This window comes from Mus musculus, chromosome 13, assembly GCF_000001635.26.
Source record: "Mus musculus strain C57BL/6J chromosome 13, GRCm38.p6 C57BL/6J".
NCBI classification, from domain to species: domain Eukaryota; kingdom Metazoa; phylum Chordata; class Mammalia; order Rodentia; family Muridae; genus Mus; species Mus musculus.
The window spans coordinates 53121923-53140536 of record NC_000079.6 but is presented as its reverse complement, the minus strand read 5'-3'; the positions used below and the strand labels follow the sequence as shown (position 1 = coordinate 53140536).

Here is an 18614-nt window from a genome sequence, read left to right as displayed (position 1 = left end):
AGCTTGGTTTTCCTGGAACTTGTTCTATAGATTGACCTTGAACCCAGAGATCTGCATAGCTCTGTCTCCTGTCATGCTGGGATTAAAGGTGTGTACCACCATGCCTGGATTTAAGCTTTTCTTCACCCAGTACCTGTTTTGTTTTGTTTTGTTTTGTTTTGTTTCCCCAGATTAGCCTTGAACTCAGAGATCTGTTTGGCTTTGTTCTTCTGGGATTAAAGGTATATACCACCATGCCTGGATCTAAACTTAGCTGGATGGGATCTGACCTCCAAATCCTTTAATCAGCTCCATTTCACTTCCTGGTGCCCTTTTAATACTTGAACCATATATTTTATATTTTTCCTTTCTAAGCCTGCTATGCTTGTTCAAAATGATTAGAAAATCATTTGATCACCTCAGTTAAGCGTTGCCTTATTTAACTTAATTAATAGGGGGGAGAGAGATTGGAGACGTACTATTGAAAGGGCAAGCCCTTCACTGCCTCCCACCCAAATAAAAGAGCCGGTCGAACTCCTTCTCCCTGTTTCCCACCTATCATCCAAAAATGCGGAGGAATATCAACTTAGTGTTATTTTCACATTGTTCAGTCAAACTTAGCCAGAGTTCCAACGCCCTACTTAAAATTCAACTAGAAAGTTACCTACCAAGTACTAATTAGCATTATAAAGTCAGAGTCTGCAGCTCCAGGCCTTTCAGTTAGTTGTTTACTAGAAAGGACAGTCTTAAGCCAGATACAGTTTACCATAAGAAAAGTTAAAGAATCCCAGTGAAGCAAGTTTTTTCTTTAGCCCTAGATTCCAGGCAGAACTATTGAGCATAGATAATTTTTCCCCCCTCAGGCCAGCTTTTTCTTTTTTTAAATTTTGTTAATAAAAGGGAGGAGATGTAGTCTCCCCTCCCCCAGCCTGAAACCTGCTTGCTCAGGGTGGAGCTTCCTGCTCATTTGTTCTGCCACGCCCACTGCTAGAACCTGAGGAGCCACACACGTGCACCTTTCTACTGGACCCGAGATTATTCGGCGGGAATCGGGTCCCCTCCCCCTTCCTTCATAACTAGTGTCCCAACAATAAAATTTGAGCTTTGATCAGAATGAATTTGTCTTAGCTCCGTTTCTTCTTTCGCCCTGTCTAGATTCCTCTCTTACAGCTCGAGTGGCCTTCTCAGTCGAACCGTTCACGTTGCGAGCTGCTGGCGGCCGCAACACACCTACTCCAACAAGGCCACACCTCCTGATAGTGCCACTCCCTGGGCCAAGCATATTCAACTCATGACACCATGTCAGGCCTTTTAAGTCTTCTTCCAACTATGGATGCTGTTACACTGCTTCAGTTTCCTCAAGAGTTTTGAATTCTAATATCAAGTCAGAAATAAACCCTTAGGTTCTCTACCACTGAGGCATTGTGGGCAAGCCTCTCACTCAAAGCTAAGAGCTGATGTTCTGGGGAAGCCAAGGAGCCAGGAAGTACCTGGTTCAGGTTGGGGAATGTCTGAGAAGGTGTTCAAGCAGACTTGAACTGGTACTCACTTGGAATCAGAGTCCTATGGCCAGGATTTTATGGGAAATCCAAAGCCAGAGAATTAGGATGATACATAGCACCATCTTATTGAGGAATAAGCTATTCCTATCCTATCCTCAAGCTATTTCCAAAGAAATCCTACCATGAAAAATTACAAAGCACACTCACAGAGCTCTGTACAGGATGAGTGGATGGCCAGTACACAGTGAAGCCAGGGGACTTGTTCTTTATAGGAAAGAATGAAAATCATCAGAAGAACAAGTGGTGGATTCAAAAGGGAACCAAGCAGACCTTATAGAAGCAATACCTACGAATTGAGAAACTGGATAGACAGGTTAAAGAACAGTTTAGACTGTGTAGAAACAACCTCAGAGAGCTATAGGAGAAACACCTACAGTGAATATCCCAAATGAGAAATGTAGGGGAGGAATGAAGGCAGGATTTCATGAAACACTGATAGGAAATCTTACTACATTGACAAATGCATGAGTTTTTAGGCTTGAGGAAAGGAGCTACGGTCTGAAGAGACCAACATAAAAGTAATTGTGAGGTTGTAAGAGCAGATGCTTAGGATGGCAAAGACAGGGGGACAACAAACAATGGGAACTGACAGAATTGCAAACAGTTTCTAGTAGAGGTGAAAGACATCACTGCTTCACTAGTGTTCTATACCCAGCTAAACTACTCGGCAAGGTCAAAGTATCACATACATTTACAGTAAGAATAAATGTACAACCTCAGTCTATCACCCAAAGCACTGATGTGATTCTGGCTGAGTTGAGCTGAACATAAGAGGAAGAAAAAAGACAGGAAGTAGCGCTGAGGAAAGAATTTATAACTTGGCTGATGTCAAGGAACCCTGACAATGAAAAGCAACACTAGTGATCACAACTGATTGAAACCAGAGCATGATTAAGAATTGAGAGGCAGGGACTCCTCTTGTGAGCAAGGTCTAGGAGAGAGGGGTGTTTATATTCCAGCATTTAAAGTTTCTTGTGTTTGGGCAGCTTTGTCAGGTGAAGCATGATGCTGATTAAAAGTAGTTTAATTATGAATCTATAACTGTCATACTAGTTATGAGCAGAAGTAGAGAGTCATTAACGATTCATTTTAAAATAAAGCAAAAAGAATTAATAGGCAAAGTGAAAACATTAAAGCTCATTTAAAATTCATATATCAAAGCATTCATAAGCTTGCGTATAAAATTATATACAATTTATAAGGTTCATAAAGAGTAAAATATCATAAAAATGGTAAACTATTAGGCAAGTGATAGTAAAGCTGTTTTAACCAGCATCTTGAGGTACTTTTGATAGATTAGAAACTGTTCTAGACAAATGCACTCCACAGTAAGGAACGTATGATGTGGTAAACTTGAGGGTTGATGACCCTAGCTACAAGGATTCTAGTAGGTAAGTGGAAGTCAAGAGAACTACTGATAGCTATTTGACAGAGAATCGGTGAGCAAATCTCTCATGGAAACGGCTGATAAGCATAGCAAAATCGCCAACATCAATCAGGCAAGATTGATTTAATGAGCACATATAAACTTCTGTGCTGACAGAGAAAACATCACCACCTAACACATGTAGACTGTCTACAAGAATCCAATCCAGATTGGGCTGCAGAATTAATCTCATTGGCCTCAAAGAATCATCATCATGTAAGAGATACTGTTTTAAAGAAAGGATATTTGTTGTCTTTGGTATTTTTTTTTGCCACCCCCACCACACATTTAATATGTGTGGGTGTTTCCCCTGTGTCTTAGTCAGGGTTTCTATTCCTGCACCAACATCATGACCAAGAAGCAAGTTGGGGAGGAAAGGGTTTATTTGGCTTACACTTCCATACTGCTGTTCATCACCAAAGGAAGTCAGGACTGGAACTCAAGCAGGTCAGGGAGCAGGAGCTGATGCAGAGGCCATGGAGGGATGTTCTTTACTGGCTTGCCTCCCCTGGCTTGCTCAGCCTGCTCTCTTATAAAACCCAGAGATGGTCCCACCCACAAGGGGCCTTTCCCCCTTGATCACTAATTGAGAAAATGCCTTACAGTTTGATCTCATGGAGGCATTTCCTCAACTGAAGCTCCTTTCTCTGTGATAACTCCAGCTGTGTCAAGTTGACACAAAACTAGCCAGTACAATTGACCCCTTGTCAACTTGACACACAAAAACATCACTAGTAAGCCTCAACCCTTACAATCTTATTCATCCCCAAGATCTAAATAACTTTAAAAGTCCCACAGCCTTTACATGTCCTTAAAATTTCAATCTCTTTAAAATATCCATCTTTTTTAAAATCCAAAGTCTTTTTACAATTAAAAGTCTCTTAACTGTGGGCTCCACTAAAACAGTTTCTTCCTTCAAGAGGGAAAATATCAGGGCACAGTAACAATCAAAAGCAAAAGTCAATCTCCAACCGTCCAATGTCTGGGATCCAACTCACGATCTTCTGGGCTCCTCCAAGGGCTTGGGTCACTTCTCCAGCCAGGCCCTTTGTAGCACACGCGTCATCCTCTAGGCTCCAGATGCCTGTACTCTACTGCTGCTGCTGCTCTTGGTGGTCATCTCATGGTACTGGCATCTCCAAAACACTGCATGACCCCTTCAGTCCTGGGCCTTCAATTGCAACTGAGGCTGCACCTTCACCAATGGCCTTCCATGGCCTCTCACAGTGCCGAGCCTCAGCTGCTTGGCATGACCCCTTCATGCCTTCAAAACCAGTACCACCTGGGTGACCCTTACATATTACCAAGTCCCGCTGCAGCAGGAGTACAACCTTGGGCATCTCTGGAACACAGCCTCTTTGTGCTTTCAGGAAACACTTCCCAGAAGATGTCACCTCAATGATGCTGATCTCTTCTTAATCACCGCTAATTTCTTAGCTCCAGCTAACCAGCATCAATAGTCCCAGTAATGCAAAGTTTTTGCTTTGGTAGTTCTGGTATCCTGTTAATCACAGCTGATTCTTCAGCCCCAGCTAACCAGAACCACAGAATCTTCACAATCAAAACAGCAATGGCCCTGAAAAGAGTCTTTAATTTTCCCTCTGAAATTTCACAAACCAGACCTCCATCTTCTGCAGTGTTCTCAACATTATCTTCCAAGAAGCTCCTACACAACATCCGACAGAGCTCTTAACAACGGATGGATCTTCAAGCCCAAAGTTCCAAAGTCCTTCCATAGTCCTCCCCAAAACATGGTCAGGTTGTCACAGGAATACCCCACTCTGCTGGTACCAATTTGTCTTAGTCAGGGTTTCTATTCCTGCACAAACATCATGACCAAGAAGCAAGTTGGGGAGGAAAGGGTTTATTTGGCTTACACTTCCATACTGCTGTTCATCACCAAAGGAAGTCAGGACTGGAACTCAAGCAGGTCAGGGAGCAGGAGCTGATGCAGAGGCCATGGAGGGATGTTCTTTACTGGCTTGCCTCCCCTGGCTTGCTCAGCCTGCTCTCTTATAAAACCCAGAGATGGTCCCACCCACAAGGGGCCTTTCCCCCTTGATCACTAATTGAGAAAATGCCTTACAGTTTGATCTCATGGAGGCATTTCCTCAACTGAAGCTCCTTTCTCTGTGATAACTCCAGCTGTGTCAAGTTGACACAAAACTAGCCAGTACACCCTGCATGTCTGTGAGCCTTTTGTGTGCCTGATGCCTGTGGAAGCCAGAAGAGGGCACGGAATCCCCTGAAACTGGATGTGAATCTCCTGAAATATGGTTGTGAGCCTCCATGTTGGTACTGGGAATTGAACCTGGAACCTCTAGAAGAACCGCCAGTGCTTCGAGCAGTTCTCAAGCAAGTTTGTAAATATCTTAAATTACATTTTATTAATTTATTTGTGTGTGTGTGAGTGTATGCCATAGGTCTTAGGAATCACACTCAGGTCATCAGGGTTGGTGGTAAGTACCTTTACCTCCTAAGCCATCTTCCTAGTCCCTAAAGCTTATTTTTCTTTTAGAAAACAAATACAATAACCAAAACAACAAAAACTGGGTAAAACTACTGCACACCTTTAGGGCTGGGCTGGTAAGATGGTTCATTGAGTAATGATGCCTGCAGCCAAGCCAGAAGTCATTAACTTGATCCCTGGGACCCACATGAGGGGAAGAGGAAAGGACTCACTCCTTCATTTTCTTCTGATGTTCATCCACATACATGTGGTGGTATGTGTGCCCATGCACACATACACTTAAGTAAATTAACAACTGTAAAGAGGCACACCTTCAATAACTCATGGGTAAAAGAAAAAAAATCTTAAAATGAGTTACAAGCTACTTGGGTCTGACCACATATAGGAAGATTAAAATGATTTATTGTGTGGCTAATGAGCTTGAAGGCACATTTCATGTTTTATACCTTGGTTATTAATAGAGAAGGGATTAACTGTGGAAGTCAGTGGGAGGGGGGAGGACAGAATGAAGATGAATAGGTAATTTCAAAAAAGATGCTTGGTGTCCAAGACACATTCTGGGAGATGCTGGTTCCCACAGAGACCACTGAAACCACTGGTGGCATACATCAGCATGGCACTTCGTCACATGCATCCGATCGATAAAACTTTAAGGTCCCCCAAGACCAAATGTTGTCACAGTTGTGGTAGGAGCACTGACATATTTATAGGAGGCACATCTGCAGAGACTGGGACTAACAACAGCCCCCAGGCCTTCGTCCCTCCACATCCAGCAGGTATGCTCGAGCTTCTCTTGAACACACACAGGGCCAGATGTGAATGCAGATGGTTCAGTAAACCTGTTGAAGCCCAAATATGAAAACAGTTCACAGCTCCTCCACTGGGAAATGAGTAACTGAGCTGCGATGTATTTATATAGTGGACTATTACACAGTAATTAAAGAACAGTACCAACATAAACCAGTTTGAGTGAAAGCAGGCAACGAGAGAAGGTGACCTGTCATGAGAAAGTTCCTGAAAGCATAAAATAATACAAACTGCAATGATGGATGGTCATTCCTTGGAGGGAGAAATAGGGGGGACCGGAGACTTTCGGTTGTACCCCAGACCTCTTAACTGTTCTAGGTCAAGTATGGCAAAAGCCAGCCGTCAAATTTTTATGTTGTTTGTGGGGATATGTCTAGCCTTGATTTCTGTGTGCTGCAGTATTTCAGCTTTTATTGGTCTTTAATCCACCAGAAAACTGGGCAAAACAAATAGCAGAAAAGGCAGGAGAGGGGCTTGAGTTCACAACAGAAGGCTCTATTGTCAGTGAAGCTGGTAGCTACGTAAAGATCCAAGACAACAGCCCAGAAGCTATTGAACACAGGACGACACAAAAAGTCTCAAAGGAAAAGTGAATGCTGTAGACAGGGATGGCACCCTCAGAGGTCAGGATGCCCTGATTTCCGTATCCTGTGACTGCATCTCCTTGCATGGTGTACGGCTTTTGTAGGCATAACGAAGGATCATAGATGGGGATATCACCCTGGATTTACAGATGACTCCTGTGTAACCCGGAGCCATTGTAACAGAGGGGCAGAAGGATCAGAGTCTATAGTAGGAGATACTGTGTAGACAGAGGAGCCTTGAGCCAAGGAGTAGGGTGGTCCCTGGTGAAGAGCCAAGGCAAACAGATTTGAAGTCAGACCCCCAGGACAGAACCAGCCCCACCAACACCCTGACCTCCGTCTCTGTGCTGCTCATGTGTGAGCAGTAACAAACTTGTGCTGTTTTATGCCGTGATGTTCAGGCCATTTGTTAAGACTGGTAGTAGGACATTCATGCATTTCATGGTGTCCCATAGTTTTCCCATTAGCCTTTAACTGTGGAGACAAGACACAACAGGAATAAAAGTGATGTGCATGTATAAGGAAGATTCCGGATGGGCGAGTGATCTTCCTGAAAAATAAAATGTGCAGATCTATGTGAAGAAAATTGTAACTCTCTTCTGGGTAGATGAGGTCTAAAGTAGGCATCTGGGCCACCCTGCTCCAAGTGCCATCTGGAACTCAGCCCTGACACGCACCTACCACAGGCCTTTCCGTACCAGAGCCCTGTTTCTGAGGAATGGAATACAGTGATTCTGATCAAAGGGAGCGAGTGGTGCCAGAGCAGCATCTGCTACTCTCCGTGTCAACCTGTGCGTGACCCCTCGTGCTGGGATGTAGCAGTGGGCACTGGGAAGGTGGAAAGGGTGGGTGTGGTAGAGGTCCTTTTGCAGAGAGAAGGCGGCAGCCAGGGAACACCTTCCAAGGAGTGACTCTGTGAGTACAGTGGGTTTTGTTAGAGATCTTCATGCTTAAAAGGGTCCACAGCCATGTCCAGCAGTGTGTGGTTGTAATCCTAACACTCTGGAGTTTGAGACAGGAGGATGTGGAGTTCCGGCCCAGCCTGAGCTACATGAGACCCTGTCTTTAAACAACAACAACAACAACAACAACAACAACAACAAAACAACAACAATAAAACCCCGAAGGGCTTCAGTCAGTAGGGAAGGGCTTCAGTGTGCTCTCTAGAGCAATGGTGGGTATCAAAGAGCCTTCATCAGGGTGTAGCCAGCACACCAGTGTGACTGGCTCAAACACATGCATTCAATCAGGTCTTTTAAAACAGAATCTCCTGCCGGGTGACTCAGACCTGTATCCTACCACCTGGGAGGCTGAGGCAGAAGGATTGCTGTGAGTTAGAGGCCAGCCTGAGCTATGAGCTATGTAATGAGTTCAAGGCCAGCTCAGGCTACACAGTGAGACCTGTCAGAAAAAACAGACTCAGACAGAACACAGAAGCCAAAATCGTGTCCAAGACTGCCCAGCACTAACAGTCATGTGACCAGTGACTTTCAAACCTGGCTGTGTTTCTCCTGAAGCCATGGCTGAAATTATGGACTTAGTGTTCTAGAATGTGCTATATGTAAACAGAGGGGGGACACCTTTGCTCAGGATGGTCACACAGGAGCCCAGACCCTTTCTCCTGATCTCACCATGTTTGCTCTCTGTGACCCCCCTCCCCATCTGCTGCAGGCTACTTTCTGAATTTTCTGGAGCCAGTCAACAATATCACCATTGTTCAGGGCCAGACGGCAATCCTGCACTGCAAGGTGGCGGGAAACCCACCTCCCAATGTGCGGTGGCTGAAGAATGATGCCCCGGTTGTGCAAGAGCCACGAAGGGTCATCATCCGGAAGACAGAATACGGCTCCCGGCTGCGGATCCAAGACCTGGACACAACAGACACAGGCTACTACCAGTGTGTGGCTACCAACGGGCTGAAGACCATCACTGCCACTGGGGTTCTATATGTGCGGCTCGGTGAGTGTGGACAGCAGAAGCCCAGGGCTAGCAGATAGCATTCACAGTGCAGAGGGATGGACGTGTTTAGTATTTGTAGCTGAGCATGAACAGGTCAGCAAAAAAATCCAGAAACTGCCCCAGGGCCTTTCCCGAGGAGCATGATGTACTGCTAACAGAGGAAAATGCAGACAGAGCAGCCTGTAGACCCTGCCCACTGAAAAGCATCCTAGCTGTACAAGGTGAGATGGGATGTTCCCAGCAAGACGATACTGCAGGAGGCCAGGCTCCCGAGGAGCTTGGCCATGCCACAGATGGCAGGGGCCAAAGCCTAGGACCCACCTGTGGCTCCCGCCACTGACTCACTCACCATGACTCTTCTGTGGTTCTGCCCCAAGTGCACACCAATCCTTCACGAGCAAAGCTGGCCCCACCGGGCAGGAACAGTACTGAGTTTCTGCGCTTGTCACATAGGACAGCAGGATTAGATGGCAGAAGTAAATTATCCTCCTTTGACTCAGTAGGGGAAGGTCCCAGGTAGCGTGCACCTCTGGCCTGTCATCTGGGCTCACGTTAAAGCCAGCTTTAATGAGCAAAACAGGTTTTGTGGATACAGTTTAGATGAGGAACGAGCAGGGACAGGAAAAGCGCCCACACACGCCCCTACACAGAAAGTTCTCTTTCTGAGTGTCTGTTCTCACTAGTATGGTCTCATGAGTGGGAGGAGAGTCCGAAGCCTAGGCATAGCTAGGAGGAGCTGCTGGATTGCCCGTGTTTACCACTGACCATATTAATAACTTGTCTTTTTGTTTTGTGTCTTTAGGTCCGACGCACAGCCCGAACCACAATTTTCAGTAAGTTCGCGTCTCCATCACTTGGCCGGCATCCTGAGCATTTCTCTTGTGTCAGTATGCAGGTTTTGAGCCCTAACATGGCCACATCCATACCGAGTTTGCTGGAAGTTGGCTGGGAGCCCAGCTGAACAGGCATTTAATTGGAGTTGGGAAACTTACAGTATCATAAAAACAGATGTTAATTGCTTTCAGCCACCATAATTGCACAGGGCAACGAAATGGGCTATCTAAGCACGCTCGCCGGATTCTCATAGGAGTATTTGTGGACAGGGAAGTCATTCTCGTTTTGCGAGCCAGCACCACCAATCTGCAGTTCATATTTTTCTTCTGGTGTTCAAGGTTGAACCCAGGGTCTTGCACAGTGTCTGCCACTGGGCTCTGTCCCCTGTGCTTTATAGATATGACCACGGAGCATCAAGACACCCTCGGGAGCGGGTTCTCAAGTTCACGTTAGAGAGGATCGTTGGTGGATTCTAGCCTTGGGTTTGGGCTTTTGTTTCCATGTAAAACATCACTCCTCTGCAGGCTAGCCATGAAGGGTGTTCTCTGCTCTACAGCTTGACACCTCTCTCTCTGGCCGGAGAGTTAGTCTTTCTGTTGTCTGACTCTGTGAGTGAGGAACCACCCTTTCCTACAAGGCCCTTTCAGATCACTCAACAAGACAGAACTTGTTTACCGGCTCCCATCTCTGCCTGGCCTTGGGACCCACTAAATGATGAACCTGAGTGTTCCAGTGGGAGTCAGGGTGGGGCAGCAGGCAGCTGAGAGGATAGCAGCAGCTGACTCTCCGGGCAGATGTGTGGAATGCTCAGTCGAGAAGCAGCACCGAGAAATGGCCTCAGGGGTGTGGGTGTGGGTGGGGTGGGGGATGGGGGTGGTTGGGGGTGAGGTGGGAGTAGGGACAGGTGGCTTTAGAGAGGCACAAGTCAATTAAAAACTTGAAATAGTTCTTTATTCTTTTCTCATATACTTTCATGTCATACCAAGTGCTATTATATGCAGTTATAGGCTGTTATATTACACATTCTTGTTCCTGGAGATATGCAAAGTGGTGAAGCCCTTCAGAACGTGCATGAGGCTCTGGGTTCAGCCCCCAGCACTGCAACCATAAGCCATATACACATGCCATTATGAGTATTTCCTATTGGAATTTCTTTACCCATCATTTAATGGCTATTATAGTGTACACAGATATTTACCTAGGCAATATCGAATGTGTACATTTATAGAGCTATAAAACTGATCTTGTCATACACTTAGGCAAAGTGGTAAGTTGTTATTTAGAGAAACTGCCTCACACTATTGATTTTTCTCTTCATTTTAAACCATGTCTGAAAGTAGCACATTTGTGGAACTAGCTGGGGATGTTACAGTGCCGTGCACTCTCTGAGTCTCTTTCTTTCTCGGTCATATTGACAGCCATACTAGGTTTCTCTTCTTTCTTTCTTTCTTTCTTTCTTTCTTTCTTTCTTCCTTCCTTCCTTCCTTCCTTCCTTCCTTCCTTCCTTCCTTCCTCTCTCTCTCTCTCTCTCTCTCTCTCTCTCTGTTTCTTTCTTTCTTCTTCTTCTTCTCCTTTTTTCTTTTCTTTTCTTTTCTTTTCTTTTTTTTTTTTTTTTTTTTTTTTGGTTTTTCAAGACAGAGTTTCTTTGTATAGCCCTGGCTGTCCCGGAACTCACTCTGTAGACCAGGCTGGCCTCAGAAACTCAGAAACCCACCTGCCTTTGCCTCCCAACTGCTGGGATTAAAGGCATGCATCGCCACTGCCTGGCCAGACTAGGTTTCTTGAAGAGGCAGCTAGCATGGGAATATATTTAGGGAGGGGCTCCACTTCCTTTTGCTTTATTAGAAATATTACGCCCAGTGCACTAACAAACCCTTCTTAGGTATCGTCTGTGTCATTGCAGCCGAACCATACCTGGCTCTCTCTCTCTTTCTCCCCCTTTCTGAACTTGGACACAGAGCACGTGACTCCCTCAAATGCAAAGACTCTCCACTGTGATTACCCACAGTGCTTCAGTGGTACACTCTGACATGTCCCCCAAGACCCCAGGGTAGCAATAGCCAGAACAAAAAAAACCATTCACCTTTGTACATAGTAGCCTCCTTAGCCACAGCTCCTCTTTGCAAGATTACCCTTGGCCAACCTCAGCCTGAAAATATTAAATGGAAAAATCTATACCCAGTTTATAATTTGAAGATGTACCTCATTCTGAGTAGCATGATAAATTCTCATAGCACCTAACTGACTCTTAGGTGGGGTTGAAACCATCCCTTTGTCAGACATATCACACGATGTATGCTGCCTGCCTGGTGGTCACTCAGTAGCCATCTGGTTATTGGGTGGACTCTACAATATCACAGTACCGTGCTCAGGTAACTCATATTATAGTTAATGTTGGTCCTGGAGCACAAGAGCACTGTTAGGGCAAGTGGAAATGTGCCAGAGAGACGCTGTAAGACCCCATTCACACAACTGTCACTGTAGAATGTTATTGTTGCTAATTGTGCCTAATTTATAAATTGAACATCACCGCAGGCATGTGTAAAGGTAAAAAGCCCCAGTATGCATAGTGCCGTCTCCGGTTTCTTCTCTCTTTAGGGTCGCAGGACGCATTCCCAGTGGGTAAGGAGGGGCTGCTACACTCAGTGTTGCTGAATAGCCATTCACGAGCTTAAGCAAACACATCACCCTTACCTTCCACACATGGCCTTCCCCTTGTTCGTTTCACCACGCTGACGGAGCAATGATGATGCCCTTTGTGCATGCCCCGGTTTCCCATCACCCTGAGGCCGCCTGGGTGCCCGGTTCCTGGAATCCTTGTTCTTTCTTGCCTGTCTCTATCTTCAGTCCAATCTTTGTTTCCAGTTTTTCTTTATGATTTTTCAGTACATCTTGAATCTTGTCTTTTGGTCAAATGGAAGCTAATTTTTTTAAAAAGATTAATTAATTAATTACTTTATTACTTTATTACTTTATTTATTTATTTATTTATTTATTTATTTATTGTATGTGAGAACACTGTCACTTGTCTTCAGACACACCAGAAGAGGGCATCTGTGGTTTCTGGGAATTGAACTCAGGACCTCTGGAAGAGCAGTCAGTCAGTGCTCTTACCTGCTGAGCCATCTCTCTGGCCCTTAAGTTAATTTTTATTACCTTTATTTAATGTACGAGTGGGAGCAACTTGGATGAGTTAGTTCTCTTCTTCCATCATGTGGGTCCTGGGGATTAGAACTCAGATAGTCAGGCTTGGAGGCAAGCTCCTTTACTCCCTGGGCCATGTAGCCAAGGCCTAGATGGAAATACAAAGATTCCTGCTCTGTGCAGAATTCTTGGGCTTTTTGTGTTGCATCGTGTTTAAAACCGTCGTCTGTAGTTTCCTTGAACTGTTTAGATTGGACTAATAATGCCTTCACAGGTAAATGGGCGAGGAGTGAGGGCTCAGCTGAATTTTCCTCTCAAGAGCCACGCCTTTTACGTTCTAAAATATTCCCCACCCCCCAACATTTTATTAGGAAGTATTTCAAGCATGCAATGTTGGGGAACGTTTTAGAGCAAGCACCCAGCCACAACCAAGGCCTTGCCTTTCTCTCTGCTGGCTTCATTGTGTCTTCCTCCCACGCCCCATCCACCCATCCATTCATCAGTCCAGCTTGTTGCAGACAGCCTCACACTTATCCCGAAACACTACAGTGTGGGTACAGGGTGTTTACAGTGTCTGCTGTATTTACAGCTAATAACAGAGACCTGTGTCTTTATAGTCCCACTCTCAGATAGAAAGCTAACGGTGCCGGTCCTGGTGGTGCACGCCTTTAATCCCAGCACTCGGGGGGGGGGGGGGGGGGAGGGGGGCAGAGGCAGGCAGATTTCTGAGTTCGAGGCCAGCCTGGTCTACAAAGTGAGTTCCAGGACAGCCAGGGCTACACAGAGAAACCCTGTCTCAAAAAAAAAAAAAAAAAAAAAGCAAGCTAACAGTAGCCTTCACATGTTAACGTTCTCCTAGAGATTCTCTGTTGTGGGATGATGTCACAGAGTTAGGATGTTGGTGCGAGTTACTCTTTTAATTGGTGCTGAATTAATCTGACTTTGTGCTGGCAGATGCCTCTCAAGGTAGTCAATCCATTTTTAAGTTGCCAAATGAAAACTTGTACAGCCAGGCCTCTTAGTGGGGGTTCGTAATCTCTGTTATGGGGTAAGCTAAGGCAGGAGGATTGAAAGTTCAAGGCTAGCCTGGGTTACAGAATGAGTTTAGGGCTAGCCTGGGCAACTATGTGAGCCTCTGTGCTGGAGAATAAAAGAGATAGAGTCTTTGCCTAGCATTCTCCAGACCTTAGGTTCATTTCAGGATACAATACACAAAACAATGAATAAGTAAAACAAACACTGAAATTTGTGTGTATTGTCTGAGAGTGTAGCTCGACAGAAGTAGTTAGCATGCAAAACACCCTTAGGTCAGGTCCCAGCACCAGAAACTTGCATCTGTTTATAGAATACAACATGATGTCTTGATACACTTAGATGTTGTAGAATGACCTAATCAGGCCCATTAACAAATGCATCATCTCACATCATTATCATTTTTTTGCAGTGAGAACAGGTAAGATCTCTCCGTTTGCACTTGTTAATAATTATACAGTGCGTTGTTCTTACTTCGCTGTATCGAGAATTGGTTACTTGGGCTTGGCTTATCTCAGGCCTGACTGAAATCCCTCAGCGCTGCTCCTCAAGCCCTCGGGCTGTTTGCCTTCAGTCTCTGGTGGCCGCCACAGATAACGTCCCTGTGGACTGAGGTCACAGGCCATGGCCTTTCCGTAGCGATGACTTTGTTTTTCCTATTGATTTGGACTGCCTCAGACTCACCTGCATAGAGATTTCTCTGGAGGTAAGGCAAAATGGTGAGCTTAAGGCAGTAAAATAATCCCTTAGTTCTCCATGTGCTCTGGGAGTGACCAGTCTGTCCCACTCAGTGGCTCCGTCATGGCTGTTTCCTTTGGCAGAGACATAGCCACTCTGGCTGTCCTTGGTCAATTGGTCTTTTCTGTAGGTGGATGCCAAGTGGGTCAGTGACTGACAAAGGAGGCTGAGTTCATCCTGTGTCATGTGACTTTGAGGAGGAGGCTGTTATTGGTCCTCACACAGTAATGTGACTGTCTGTCTTATGCTCCGCCCCTCTGAGCACGTTGGCCCTAGACTTCCGCTGCTGTGAGATGAGAGGCAGGTGGTTGCCCTGGGTACTTAAGGCATTTACTGCCATCCTTCCATCCGCCTTCAGCTGATGGTGAGAAGGGTGTGTGCAGAGAAGAAAGGGTGGCGCCGCCCTTCCTTATAGCTTCTCCCAGGTTGGGGTGATGCTCAGGGAGCCATGAATGCCTGGCACTTCCTATGTACTTCTGGGTTCCTTTCTGCTGTTTTAAGTCAGTGGTGGCTCATGTTCACTATCATAGGGCCACATATTCCATACTAGAAACAGTTATACAGGATGTGGTGATGCCGGGAGCCTCTGCCTTAGAGCCCCTTCCTCCCTCTGTTGTCCTCCACCTACCTTTGGGTATGTGGGTGTGTGACACACTGCTTCAAGAAAGTGCCCCATGCTCTTGGGCAGTTAAAATTTAAGCTAATTCTTGGTATTTTGAAAGTCACCATCCTTGGTGTCATGTTTTAAACCCTCTTATTTTCTGACTTTCTTGACCACCAAGCATGTCCACAACTGCCACCCTGTTATCCAGCTACATGCTTATGGCCCCAGAATCTCCATTACCAAGTCTACCTTACCTGCCAGTCACAGACCCAGGACCTCCATCCCATAATGAGTGTCTGTTTCTCTGTGTCTGGCTCACAGTCAGGTGCACCCATCGAGTGGCCAAGCAGAATGCCCTGGGCTGCCCCTACAGCTCTCCCACTGCTTTATGGAGACCGTTCTCTACTCCTGTTCAGGTTTTATCCTAATTACAGGAAAATAACAGGATAAAAACTATTTAAATTGTCACTGACAAGCCAGTGACTAAAGGTAACTTGAGGGGAAACCAGGCTGCCTTATTACAAAGGACATTCTCAGAAAAAACAAAAAACAAAAAACAAAAAAACAATTTAACATTTGGCGTTAAAGCTTAGACCACCACCTTAGAGGTTTGGCTCAACCTCAGATGGAGCTTGAAGGAGAGACGCTGGACTAAATTTTTAACTCAAAGCCACCTTGTTACAATAGGAAGTGTAACTCTTGGGGCCTGGGGGGATGACTCTATGGGTAAGAGTGCTTGCTGGGCAAGCATGAGAGCCTGAGTTCAAATCCTCAGCCTCCACGTGAAAACCAGACATGGTGGTGTGTGTTTCTGTAACCTGTTGCTCTTATGGGGATGGAAGGTGGGAATAGGAGAATCTCCAAAGCCGATAGGTCAGCTAGTCTGGAGTACATAGTAGTGAACAGCAGAGACGACACCCCTCTCCCCCAATCCCAAACAAGGCAGAGAATGAAGCTATGCCCACATTCACACACAGGACTACACACACATACACAGAAAGAAAAGTAATTCTCTTTAAATCCTGTAATGAATAAAAATTGTATCTTAATACTTAAGTCTGTACTGCCTAAATGAGGGGTGTTACGTGACAATAGCTATAATGTCTGAGTATTTAATGGTACTCCAATTCCTTTAATGGTCCACTTAACAGATCCTCTCTCCCTTTGCAAGCACTAACTGGTGCAGTTTGTTTCTAATTTGGATCCTTCCTTGACCTTCTGTGACCTTTTCCTTCTTAGGATGTCCCCTCTAGAGGCCTTTCTTGACAGGAGAGGCTGTGTGGCTTACTACCTATTTGTAGGGCCCTGCCTCAGTTTCTCTGGGGGCTTCTGATTCCTGCTGGTTATATCACTTTACCCCCATATCGCTAAGCCATCTGTCTCCTTCCCTTGGCTGTAGTTTCTCCTGGTAGCTGTTTGCCTTTTCAGCTTCCAGTGTGGCCGGGCTCTGGTTTGTACCTGGCCACATCAGGTAGAGCAGGGCGGTTTAGTCTGGCTCCACAAACCTCTGAAGATCTTGTGGGCAGTAAGAACATGTTCCTTTCTTTCATGCACCCGACTTACAGGTCTACAGTTACATCAGAGGCCCGTTCATGGACCCCCTGCTCCGCTGCTGTACCTCCTCACACAGCAGCCCTGAAAATTCTGCTGCACCCCACTAGATTTGCCTCCTTCGAGCATTCTTGGGCTGTTGAAATAGATGCCTAGTTTTCATTGTTAAGGAATGGGAATGAATCACCATGGAAATTTGTAGAGGTATATCCAGGGGGGATTTCTAGACAGGTTAATTGAGGCTGGAAGATTTACCTTGAATGTGGGCAACAGCATCCATTCCTTGGAAGATGGAAGCAAGCCCGCTCTTGTCTGACTGTAGATACAATGTATCTACATTCATCTTTCTTGTCTGGTTGTAGATTCATCACTTTGGCTGACTGTAGATACAATATGTCTACATTCATCTTCATATCTGACTGTAGATACAATGTATCTACATTCATCACTGTAGGCTGACTGTAGATACAATGTATCCAGTTGCCTCCACTTCCTCACTGCACAATGGACTGGACCCTCTAACCATGAGCCAGAATAAACCCTTCCCTCCTTGAGCTGCTGTTTTCTGGTATTTTATCACAGCAGTGAGTTCTAGAAAGGTCAGGCCAGGGAGAAAGAAGAACGGACTACCGTTGTGAGCCTTCTTGATCTCCTTATGTGTGCAAGCATCATCCATGTTATCTACACAGCAGACTCCAGGCCGCACCTCGGAGTGTCCTGGTTGTATTGTCCACTGTGGTGCCAGTCTCTCAGTTGCCATGGAGAAGGCAGAGGGCACCTGCATGTGCTGCCTTTGTCAAAGACTGCCCCCCAGCATTTCAGTGCCGGAACACACCTCATGCATTATTAAAATTAATTAATAATTTAAAATTATTAAGAATATTTGTTTACAAATAAGGGCACCATGAAGGGAAAGCCAGTCTCTGATGTAGTTCAAGAGTGAGAAGTGTGTGAGATGTGTAACATCCCATGCTAGGGACCTGTGGATGAATACCTCGTGCCCACATAACCTCATCTGTAAGAGGTCTTCCCACGGCTAGAGGGGTGGTGCATACCATTGATCCTAGCAGCTGGGAGGCAGAGGCAAACCTTCCCTGTGAATTTGAGGCCGGCCTAATGTCCATAGCGATTTCCAGCCAGAGCTACACAGTAAGATGCTGTCTCAAAAGGAAAAAGGAAGTCTGTTCGTGCTTGGCACTTTGTTAAGGGGTTCAGGTTTTTAAAAAGTGATTAAAATTAAAAAGTGACCAATAAGTTGTTAAACATCTGTGTTAGGCTTGCAGTCAGCCTGACCAGAAGTTAGCGTTCCCTCTTGCTGTCCTCTTACTACAAGGCCGCTGATAGAGTTCTTATCGACAGCCTATCACGAGCTGAATTGGGCAATATGCAGTAGGGCTCATTTTGAGTTTCCCTTTCTATGGGTTGACGCTGACATATCCAGCATGCGGTCATCATTTCTAGAAGTCCCCAGCCCTCAGACTCCTCTGAGGAGCTCAGATCCATCCTCTTGCCCCTCCGCACCCAGCAGTCTGGGATCTGATTACTGCCCTTGGACTTTGCCTTTTCTGGAGCATTGCCAAGTTGGAGCCACACGCACAGTGCAGAGCTTTTCAGATGGGCTCGGTGCCCTGCCGGCAGGCACCCACATCCTTTCCCTGACTTGTGTCCTGTTGTGTGGACCACCACTCTGTTTATCTGTGTATCTGGTTGCTTCCCAAGTTGGGCAATAAGAAGAAAGCCACTATGTGATGGTTTTTACGCTGATGGAATTTTTGGACCAAGTAAAAAAGAAATGCCAGCTTGCCAAGTATGGTGACCTAATCCCAGCGCTTGGGAGGCTGAAGCAAGATGGGGGCCCTCAGAGTTCACAGCCAGACTAGACCACAGAATGAGTTCAGAATTACCCTGACTAAATAAAATGGCC

The 18614-nt window shown here is 45.7% G+C and overlaps 1 protein-coding gene across 1 annotated transcript in view; it reads left to right on the top strand.

Moving 5' to 3' along the window:
* Positions 1–18614, top strand: part of Ror2 (receptor tyrosine kinase-like orphan receptor 2) — a 176808-nt gene that overhangs the window by 145588 nt on the left and 12606 nt on the right. Inside the window, 2 exon segments of the mRNA NM_013846.4 lie at positions 8500–8787; positions 9590–9620. Of these exon segments, the coding sequence (NP_038874.3) occupies positions 8500–8787; positions 9590–9620 (319 nt within the window).